Here is an 11,266-nt window from a genome sequence, read left to right on the forward strand (position 1 = left end):
TACCTGAAGGGCAAGACATTAATGTCTGGATGTGGTGTCCGCTGTCTCTGTGGCGTCAGCTTTTCCATTTAAATGACTTCTCAATAACCAAGAGGCCAGGGTCATGAAATTGGGTCAGTAAATATTTAATTTTAAAATGAAGCAATATGCATACAAAAAAATATTGATAACATTTTAGATCGGTGAAGTTGCAATGTTCAAAAGCTAACCACCAATCCAATAGACATTTGGCAAAATCGGAATTCTAGTCTATTCCCTTTTCTTCTCTCGTTAAGTTTTAAAAAAACGGTTCCTTTCCTATGGAAATACTGGGGTTTTGCCCATTACAGTCCCTTTTACGTTTCTTTTTGGGAGAATCTGTCTGTGTATTGGCAGGCTCACGCGTTCAGTATTCCGTGATTTTGTATAGAATTATAACCAGCCTGTTGCATTATGGGACTATTTCGCCTAGAAACTTGGTCTGTCGGACCCAGTTATTACTTTTGGGAATTTCCTGTATACTTTCATGAATACACATTTTCCTCAAGTTTTTGCTTCGCGATAAATTGTTAGGTATATATTAAGTCTGAAAACTGTAAAGAGCTCGAAATGTAAACATTCTTTAAACATCATTTTTAGCCCACCATCATCAGATGGTGGGCTATTCAAATCGCCCTGCGTCCGTGGTCCGTGGTCCGTCCGTCCGTCCGTCCGTAAACAATTCTTGTTATCGCTATTTCTCAGAAAGTACTGAAGGGATCTTTCTCAAGTTTCATATGTAGGTTCCCCTCGGTATCTAGTTATGCATATTGCATTTTGTGACCTATCGGAAAACAACATGGCCGACAGGCAGCCATCTTGGATTTTGACAATTGAAGTTTGTTATCACTATTTCTCAGAAAGTGCTGAAGGGATATTTCTCAAATTTCATATGTAGGTTCCCCTCGGTGCCTAGTTATGCATATTGCATTTTGAGACCAATCAGAAAATAACATGGCCGACAGGCAGCCATCTTGGATTTTGACAATTGAAGTTTGTTATTGCTATTTCTCAGAAAGTGCTGAAGGGATCTTTCTCAAATTTCATATGTAGGTTCCCCTCGGTGCCTAGTTATGCATATTGCATTTTGAGGCCAATCGGAAAACAACATGGCCGACAGGCAGCCATCTTGGATTTTGACAATTGAAGTTTGTTATCACTATTTCTCAGAAAGTACTGAAAGGATCTTTTTCAAATTTCATATGTAGGTTCCCCTCAGTGCCTCGTTATGCATATTTCATTGTGGGACCTATCGGAAAACAACATGGCCGACAGGCAGCCATCTTGGATTTTGACAATTGAAGTTTGTTATCATTATTTCTCAGAAAGTGCTGAAGGGATCTTTCTCAAATTTCATATATAGGTTCCCCTCGGTGCCTAGTTATGCATATTGCATTTTGAGACCAATCGGAAAACAACATGGCCGAAAGGCAGCCATCTTGGATTTTGACAATTGAAGTTTGTTATTGCTATTTTACAGAAGGTACTGAAAGGATCTTTCTCAAATTTCATATGTAGGTTCCCCTTGGTCCCTGGTATTGCATTTTGGGACCGATCTTTCTCAAATTTCATATGTAGGTTCCCCTTGGTCCCTGGTATTGCATTTTTGGACCAATCCGAAAGCAACATGGCCGACAGACAGCCATTCTCGCTAAATCTTAAATTTTATATATAGGTTCCCCTTGTTTGAATAGTACTAGAGGGCTGTTTCTGAATTTACACAGATTAGTAACACTTATAGGAAGAGAAAAGTAGAGAAAAGATCAATCTGACATGGAACTTATCAAGATCATTCAATGGTGGGCGCCAAGATCCCTCTGGGATCTCTTGTCTCAGTAACCAAGAGGTGTAGGGTTATGATATTAGGCCAGTAGCGTACTTGGATGAAGGTCTACCATATGCACATAAATGACAGATCTACTTCAAAGTGGCATCAGAAATAGTTGAATGATACAGGTCCATTTGGCCTCTTGTAAAAATGTTTGCAGGAACCTTTCCTGGTCAAATATGTGCCAAAACTGTGAATTTTATGGTCCCCGCCTTCTAGGACTCTAAGGGCCCTGCTTGCTAGGACTCTGAGGGTTGAGGCCAATGAAATTATTCAAACAAAGATATACTAGAATCAAATGCTCTTAGATGCAACAGCCCCCTTAAAGGCATAAATCTGTGAAATTCATAATCCCAGACATTAGCTTTTCCTCGGGGAAGGGGAGGGGTTGAAAGTTTACTAATTGTTTATTATAGAAATGACACTTAGAGGCGTACCCATATTTATCTACCCAGCTAAATGTTTGAATGTTAGCTGTTTATATTCCATATACTAGATATGAGTTGAGGCTCTTACTCCACTTATAGAGTTTTGGTAGTTTGCAGCTGTATAGTGATATGTATATTGGTCATGCTGACTAATTCACTGTTACTATATTTCCTTAAAATGTATTGGATATCTTGCCTTGTTTTATATATTTACAGTATCAGGTTACAACAACAATATATCACATCTCAGGTGACCATAAAGGACATGAACCAGGTGTTGTTGTAAAAAGATTTATTTTCATTACATCAATCTCTACACGTCTAATCCTGTATCCATTTTTCTGTAGGTGTTGCTGAGGTCATCATCGTATACAGCCATCTCCACATACGGTGTGATAGCCTTGGTAGCCACGGGTGTGTCTGTGTTGTTACCCATAGAAACTAAGGGGAGAGAGATGAAGGTAAGTCAGATAGGTTGTGTTACCCATAGGAACCAAGGGGAGAGGTACATGTATGGAGGTATAAGTCAGATAGGTTGATACCCATAGAAACCAAGGGAAGAGGTATGGAGGTATAAGTCAGATAGGTTGTGTTACCCATAGGAACCAAGGGGAGAGGTATGGAGGTATAAGTCAGATAGGTGGTGTTACCCATAGAAACCAAGGGGAGAGGTATGGAGGTATAAGTCAGGTAGATTGTGTTACCTATAGGAACCAAGGGGAGAGAGATGGAGGTATAAGTCAGATAGGTGGTGTTACCCATAGGAACCAAGGGGAGAGGTATGGAGGTATAAGTCAGATAGGTGGTGTTACCCATAGGAACCAAGGGGAGAGGTATGGAGGTATAAGTCAGATAGGTGGTGTTACCCATAGAAACCAAGGGGAGAGGTATGGAGGTATAAGTCAGATAGGTGGTGTTACCCATAGAAACCAAGGGGAGAGGTATGGAGGTATAAGTCAGATAGGTGGTGTTACCCATAGAAACCAAGGGGAGAGGTATGGAGGTATAAGTCAGATAGGTGGTGTTACCCATAGAAACCAAGGGGAGAGGTATGGAAGGTATAAGTCAGATAGGTTGTGTTACCCGTAGAAACCAAGGGGAGAGGTATGGAGGTATAAGTCAGATAGGTTGTGTTACCCATAGAAACCAAGGGGAGAGGTATGGAGGTATAAGTCAGATAGGTGGTGTTACCCATAGAAACCAAGGGGAGAGGTATGGAGGTATGTAAGTCAGATAGGTTGTGTTACCCATAGAAACCAAGGGGAGAGAGATGGAGGTATAAGTCAGTTAGGTTGTGTTACCCATAGAAACCAAGGGGAGAGAGATGGAGGTATAAGTCAGATAGGTGGTGTTACCCATAGAAACCAAGGGGAGAGGTATGGAGGTATGTAAGTCAGATAGGTTGTGTTACCCATAGAAACCAAGGGGAGAGAGATGGAGGTATAAGTCAGATAGGTGGTGTTACCCATAGAAACCAAGGGGAGAGGTATGGCGGTATAAGTCAGATAGGTTGTGTTACCCATAGAAACCAAGGGGAGAGATAGGTGGTGTTACCCATAGAAACCAAGGGGAGAGGTATGGAGGTATAAGTCAGATATGTTGTGTTACCCATAGAAACCAAGGGGAGAGGTATGGCGGTATAAGTCAGATAGGTTGTGTTACCCATAGAAACCAAGGGGAGAGATAGGTGGTGTTACCCATAGAAACCAAGGGGAGAGGTATGGAGGTATAAGTCAGATATGTTGTGTTACCCATAGAAACCAAGGGGAGAGGTATGGAGGTATAAGTCAGATAGGTGGTGTTACCCATAGGAACCAAGGGGAGAGGTATGGAGGTATAAGTCAGATAGATTTTGTTACCCATAGGAACCAAGGGGAGAGAGATTTCGTTACAAGATATAGAAATTCAAAACAGAGTCCTTGAATAGTTTCTTAGAATATTCTGTGACATACTTCCATCCAGCTCTCAATTTTAATATCAAATCTATCTCATATACTGCATTGTCAAAAATTCTTTCAAAAAACTGGTACTGAAATAGAAAAATGTGTTTATTCCAGGACACAAGCCATGAAGTCCAGAACACTTCTTCCAAATGAGAGGTGATGTGTGTATCATCATCTGATCTTCTAGATTCTGCATCGTGTCTGTATGCCCTGTAAGCAGCCAGCCTGTGTGTATTAAGTATAGAGGGTGGGCATGTTGTACATGTCTATAGGGAAGCCACAGGCCTGTGTGTATTTAGTATAGAGGGTGGGCATGTTGTACATGTCTATAGGGAAGCCACAGGCCTGTGTGTATTTAGTAAAGAGGGTGGGCGTGTTGTACATGTCTGTATGCCCACTGAAGTCACAGGCCGGTGTGTATTTAGTATAGAGGGTGGGCGTGTTGTACATGTCTGTATGCCCACTGAAGTCACAGGCCTGTGTGTATTTAGTAAAGAGGGTGGGCGTGTTGTACATGTCTGTATGCCCACTGAAGTCACAGGCCGGTGTGTATTTAGTATAGAGGGTGGGCGTGTTGTACATGTCTGTATGCTCACTGAAGTCACAGGCCGGTGTGTATTTAGTATAGAGGGTGGGCACGTTGTAAATATATGTAGTGAAGCCTGAGGCATATTTGTATTTGATATAGAAGGTGGAATGTCTTTGCAAAACCAACTTGTTCTTTTATTTTAAGTTTGTCTGCCAGAAGGGTTAATGAGGTAATGTCTCTCGTCATGACTGTGCCCACCTTTTATACAAAATTAAACACTGGACGCTTCACTGGTTTATTTGAATATAAATTGATTTATGTTGTTTTGTTCCCACCTAAGAAGGGGCATTGATCAGTTAGTAAGAGGTATAATGTTTATCTCTGAAGTACATGGATAGATTGAGTGGCGAGTGCGTGTAGTGTTTACGGTGTATAAGGTTTGTAGTGTTGTAGAATATTACTGTGCTCATTACGTGCTGTGATTTTATGGGTAGAGATGTTATATGTACTATTAGACTATATATATAAATGTAATTTTCGTAGGTATCATTGGTAGAGGTCCTAGGAGTTATATTTTATATAAAATCTCCATCACAAATCAACTTTTTACACATGGCTATACATTCCATATTTAACAATTTTAATTAAATTTATTGATTTGTTTATATTTTCAATTTCTGGTATTTCTGAAAACACTTTGGAAAACTACTTATTACATTGCTATGGTTACTCTGCTTAGAATCTATATTGTTTTTTAAGTGCAAATCCATGCCTAATTGTAACTTAGATACCATAAATCATCACAGAAGGGGGTTGGGGGTGGAAGCTGAGAAACAGACTGGTCTGATGTGGTTGTGTCTTCTGGGGCACGATGTCCCTGGATGTTCACTCCAGTTAAATCATGTTGAAGCAACTGTTAACTAGGTCGTTTAAGTTTAACATGTAAATGAATCAGGAATGAAGTTTATTAAATGTAAGGAAAATTGCCACAACAAAAGAACCATATTTTCCTGTATTATCATAAGCCCAGTAGATCAACGTGTAAAATTTTACTGAATGTAGGGGATGGGTGTATTTCAATTTATTTACATTTTCCCTGAACTGCAATGGACATGGCTGATTGATCACAAGGCACAGACTTATTGCTGGATGATATGGTAACTATAATCTGGTACAAAGTTTTCGGCTGAGATGATATAAATGTTTGAAATGTTTTCCATTGCCTATTCTGCCAAATCTCATTGATTTGTGTTTTAAAAATTCAAAGTGTATTTAGAAACTGCCTTTTTTCTCGAAGTCTTCCTAAAGTAATTGTTGTATTTCCAAAGCATGTGTTTATTTTTAATAACAGTTAATCCTGTAATCACCATACTTATCAGCACCTCTTTATATTTTCACTATTAAAAATTATTAACTGGACAGTATGCATCTCCTCGGATAATGTTCATATATTAAGAAAATATGTGCACACTTTCAAACAAATAGTTTCCAAGGTTTGATATTCTAATTTAAAGTGATAAACATTTATGAACATTTATGAAAATATTTTTTTAGACAAACAATTTGATGTATTTAATCAATAATATATTATGGTGGTTTAGAAACCTGTACATACCATTAGTTAGTAGCTATAGGCTACTCTAGTTAATGGTATACATTGTAATCAGTAGTATAGCAACATGCTGTAAACATACTGATTTTAGTGATGAAAACATTTACGTGATTTCTGTACTGAATTTAAAGCTAAGTTATGATGTAAATGCAAAAAAAAAAAAAAACCCAATAAATGTCCTAGATTGATGTACTGTAAATGTGGACACGAGGGGGAAATTTACACTAAATGTGTGCATGATGGCCATTCGTCCGCAAAACTTTCCCCAATGCGTATTATTTTGTGATGTATTTGGCATATATGGAACAGGTGCAAAAGCAAAAAGGTACATCAATCATGGAAATAAACCCCACATATAGTTTACCTTTCTAAATCACAAAATTAAACCCTGCAGAAGTAAACATGCTGACAGTTTGTAGCACTACTACGGTACATATTTGGCATGGAATTTGTAAATTGTAGCTGAACTGTGATGAGTTTACAGATTAAATATTTGTAGTTTCTGATGTTGTGTAGGTATATATACAGGTATTAGATGATATTTGAAACTGTTGTAGAATCTATTATTATATCATGACGAAAATGGCTGTTTGCAATGTAACAGAAAGATTGTTCTATGTATGCTGTTATAATATAATTGATCATGTATATATTTCCTAACTAGTAGTATTTATTGAAGACATGTTTGTTTAAAACTTATCATCTTTGGCATGGAATCTCATTTACATGTTAATTTGTTTGAATGTCAGCGACTGCAATATCATGTGATAGGGGACATAACTCTCTTTGTCACAATTTAGAATACAGGGGCATGTTGGTTTATTAATTCCAACATTTCATGCATAATATTGACTGATCTGTATCAATTAATACAGGCCTTGAAAGTCTTTGTCAAGGTTTGTCCAAAAGCAACATAGAATCACTGGGCCCATAATTGTTTTATAAGCAAACAACATTAACACCGGTCCAACTGTTTGGACTGCAATAAATGAAAATGGCCCCAGGTAAACAATGCAGTCAGTGTCATTTGAACTCTTGAAACTGATGTCTTTTCAGAAAATGGTCATGTGATGTCATATTGCTGATCATGTGACAATGTACCGTGCAATATAACTTTTTTTGTAGTATTAAATAGCAGAAAATAGTTTATATCGGTATACAGTGTATTTAAAACAAAAACTGTACATTATGTTATAAATATATACTGGTATATGTGAATGTGTCTTTATGTACATTATTCTTTTAAATGAGTAATGGATCGGATCTCTTACGTCTCCTGAAAAACATCCAGTTAAATTGGTTGAATGGAAAATAAATTTTATGTGATATGTGGTTCGTTTGAATTGTACATTTTTTGGTACACAGGTGTTCATCTTTAGAAATACCACACAAGTATATTTGTTCTAGAACCTGATGCCTGCTAATGACAGTGTATTCCCATCTCATAATCAGAGGGTTGATTTTGTTTTTACTTATACGAAATGTGAAATATGTTTTTGCAAGATTAGATATTTGTCTTCACTCACAAATTAAGGTGTCTCATTCCATTGATCCCATTGCGCTCTCGAGTGGACTGTTATTGAACATCATCACATAAAAACAGTTTTTTATTTGCAGAGTTAAAAGTTGTAAATCTTAACATATCTATCAAATTGTGATTTTTAATGGGTATCTTCATATTCATATACATGTATATATCCTTTCATTTAAAAAAAATAATTTAATACCTGATAGTTATTCTGTTTGGTTTATTAAGACAAGAAGTGGTTTATTAAGACGAGAAGTGGCTTGGTAGATTTGGTTTATTCAGTCAAGAAGTGGCGTGGTAGGTTTGGTTTATTCAGTCAACAAGTGGCCTGGTTTATGAAGTCGAGCGATGGCCTGGTAGATTTGGTTTATGAAGTCGAGCGATGGCCTGGTAGGTTTGGTTTAAGAAGTCGAGCGATGGCCTGGTAGGTTTGGTTTATGAAGTCAAGTGGTGGTCAGGTTGGTTTGGTTTATGAAGTCGAGCAATGGCCTGGTAGATTTGGTTTATGAAGTCGAGCGATGGCCTGGTAAATTTGGTTTACGAAGTCGAGCGATGGCCTGGTAGGTTTGGTTTATGAAGTCGAGCGATGGCCTGGTAGGTTTGGTTTATGAAGTCGAGCGATGGCCTGGTAGATTTGGTTTATGAAGTCAAGTGGTGGTCAGGTTGGTTTGGTTTATGAAGTCGAGCAATGGCCTGGTAGATTTGGTTTATGAAGTCGAGCGATGGCCTGGTAAATTTGGTTTATGAAGTCGAGCGATGGCCTGGTAGATTTGATTTATGAAGTCGAGCGATGGCCTGGTAGGTTTGGTTTATGAAGTCGAGCGATGGCCTGGTAGGTTTGGTTTATGAAGTCTAACGATGGCCTAGTAGATTTGGTTTATGAAGTCAAGTGGTGGTCAGGTTGGTTTTTTTTCATTTCTACTTTCAATACTTTCAGATTATATTTCTAGCCACTTTGGCCGACTTTGTTATCCAACATTCCATGACATTATCAGGCGATATTAGATTTTGTTGATATTTTTTGTTCAGTCCTTTTTGACTTTGAAAATTTTATTTATTTTTACATTTAATAGTTGTCTTATATATTTTGATGGTTTGCTACATTTAATACCTGTTGAATTCTTTTCATTTACTCTTAATTTTGCCATAAAAAAAATAATGTCCAAAACTGAAAACCTATCCAATATGTCAAATATATAATTCATGTTTTTAAATGCTGGTCACAAAACTACAACAACTCCTATTGTCTTTGGTGTTCCATTTTCTGACTAAAGATCCACTGTATGCATAATTGTTTGTGTGATGTTAATGGTGTTAGGTACCGGGGTATATCATTACGTCTTTATCCTGTAATCAGCACAGAAGACCACAAATTATCTCGGAGTAGGACCAGGACTTATTACAGAAAAATAATATAGTTTGAGTCTTATGGCAGGTTGATATAGTAATATCTACTGAACTGTAATAGGTATCGGTGGACTTATGGTCAAATGTGGACTTATTGTCAGATAAATAGGTCATTGTCTTGGTTTTATTTTGGTACAGCCTACCAAGGTATTTCTATATACCGTATATATACACATACTTTTCCGACAATAAGACCATGCCTGGTAATAAGCCCACCGTGAAAAACAGTACAGTGGGAAAAAAATACATACAGGATGTACTTTATCTTAGTGCAATAAGACTATCTATACAGACTTTATGTGATAACCCCCTGGTCTATAACAATAACAATACAGACACACTCAGTACACATTATCTCAGATTTGTTAATGATTTCAGATACTGTGATATATAACAAGGATTGGATTTTTGAGAGTAATTTGTGGATTTTTGAGAGTAATTTGTGAAAAAAAAACTAACTTGTGAGAATGTGAATGTTACTAATATGTTTGTCCCCAGGTAAGGGTTTTTATTTATAGATATGTATGTATTAGCTAAAGATGTTGTTCCATTGTAAAATATCTGTCCTCAATGTTAATGATTTCCTTCGTTGATTTGAGGACAGAATTGTCTGCATATGTGAAAGAAAATAATTGTAACAAATTGTTGATTACAAAGCAAGTTGTATCAAAAATTAACAAGTTAATAAAAACCTGTGAAATATTTTTTACAACTGGTAGCTAGATGTAAATTTCACCTTGTATTACTGAATCCACTGTTTCACCAATTAAAATATCTTATATTCACACAATAAACAAGGATTTTGTGGATTGTTAACAGACCAGAAATATGTCTTGATGAAATTCCTGAAGAACAATCATGAAAGCTGGTGAAACAGTTAAGTGATATACAGGACATCATGAAATGGATTTTAGAATGATAGCGGTTATACAACAGTTTGATATTTGAATTATTTTTACTCCACTTTGCTGATAATTAGCATCATATTTACCAGATCTCTGAATTCTAGTGACAAAATATTAGAATGTCTGTAGTAATTTGATGTCCATTGTTATATCACAACTTACTGATTTCTGTATATTCTAAAATACATACTTCTGTTTTTTTTAATCTATTTGATATTGAACAATTTTACTGGTGCATAACCAAACTTTTTCAAATTTAAATGAAACACATTTTGGTAAAGAAAAATTCCAGACATCAGTTGAATACAATTTTAAAGATGAGTAAGTGTACATTCATACTGTTGTATCTAGCTTACAGAATTTATGTTGTAAACATATCTATGGTCAAAATGATTGCTTTTAAGTAAATCTATATTATCTGAATGTTTTGTTTTGATGTATAAAATCTTTCTCATCCAAGTGTTTGTAGAAATTCTCTGTTACTAAAATGTTTGTTTTGTGTGTGTTGATTGGAACCGTATGATAAACATCTATTGTCAAACTAAACTCCAGAACAATGCGAGGAAATTCCACAATAAAATTGTGCAGAAGCTTAATTCTTTAGTTTTGTTATCAATATTAATAAGTTTTATCCATATGTATAGGAGTCTTGCTGTTTTTAAACTTTTGACCAATTCTACTCCCCATTTTAGCCTATGTCTGCAGAGATCTGCTACAGTTGCTGCCATAGAAGATTCTTGGTCCAGTATAATGTGAAACGTTCATTGTTTATAAACTTTTGTTGTTTTTGTGGCTGTTATGGAACCACAAATATAAAAACAACAAATATTGTTGTAAGCATATAATATTGTTATAATACGGTGGGCTATAGGTTTCCTCTCTGTCCATTCTGTTAGTTTGTCCACTCAGTTTTCTGCAATTTTTTCAGACATGCTTCAATGTATGTTGGTGGAAGTTGGTATGTAATTTCAGTATAAGTAGCTACAGATTGATTTTGAGTTTCAGGGTTTTGGGGTTAAGGTCAAGGTCACTGTTACTATTTTTAGCAGGGGCCGGTAGGGGACATGT

The 11,266-nt window shown here is 36.6% G+C and overlaps 1 protein-coding gene across 1 annotated transcript in view; it reads left to right on the top strand.

Annotated features, from left to right (window-relative positions):
• The window catches only part of LOC117332249 (synaptic vesicle 2-related protein-like), a 78,915-nt gene extending 68,121 nt beyond the window's left edge, over positions 1 to 10,794 (top strand). The window contains exons 15-16 of the mRNA XM_033891133.1: positions 2,622 to 2,735; positions 4,332 to 10,794. Coding sequence (XP_033747024.1) covers positions 2,622 to 2,735; positions 4,332 to 4,370 — 153 coding nt within the window. The 3' untranslated portion in view covers positions 4,371 to 10,794. The remainder of the gene's footprint in view (positions 1 to 2,621; positions 2,736 to 4,331) is intronic.
• The last annotated feature ends 472 nt before the right edge of the window (positions 10,795 to 11,266 follow it).

This window comes from Pecten maximus, chromosome 8 (assembly GCF_902652985.1).
Source record: "Pecten maximus chromosome 8, xPecMax1.1, whole genome shotgun sequence".
NCBI classification, from domain to species: domain Eukaryota; kingdom Metazoa; phylum Mollusca; class Bivalvia; order Pectinida; family Pectinidae; genus Pecten; species Pecten maximus.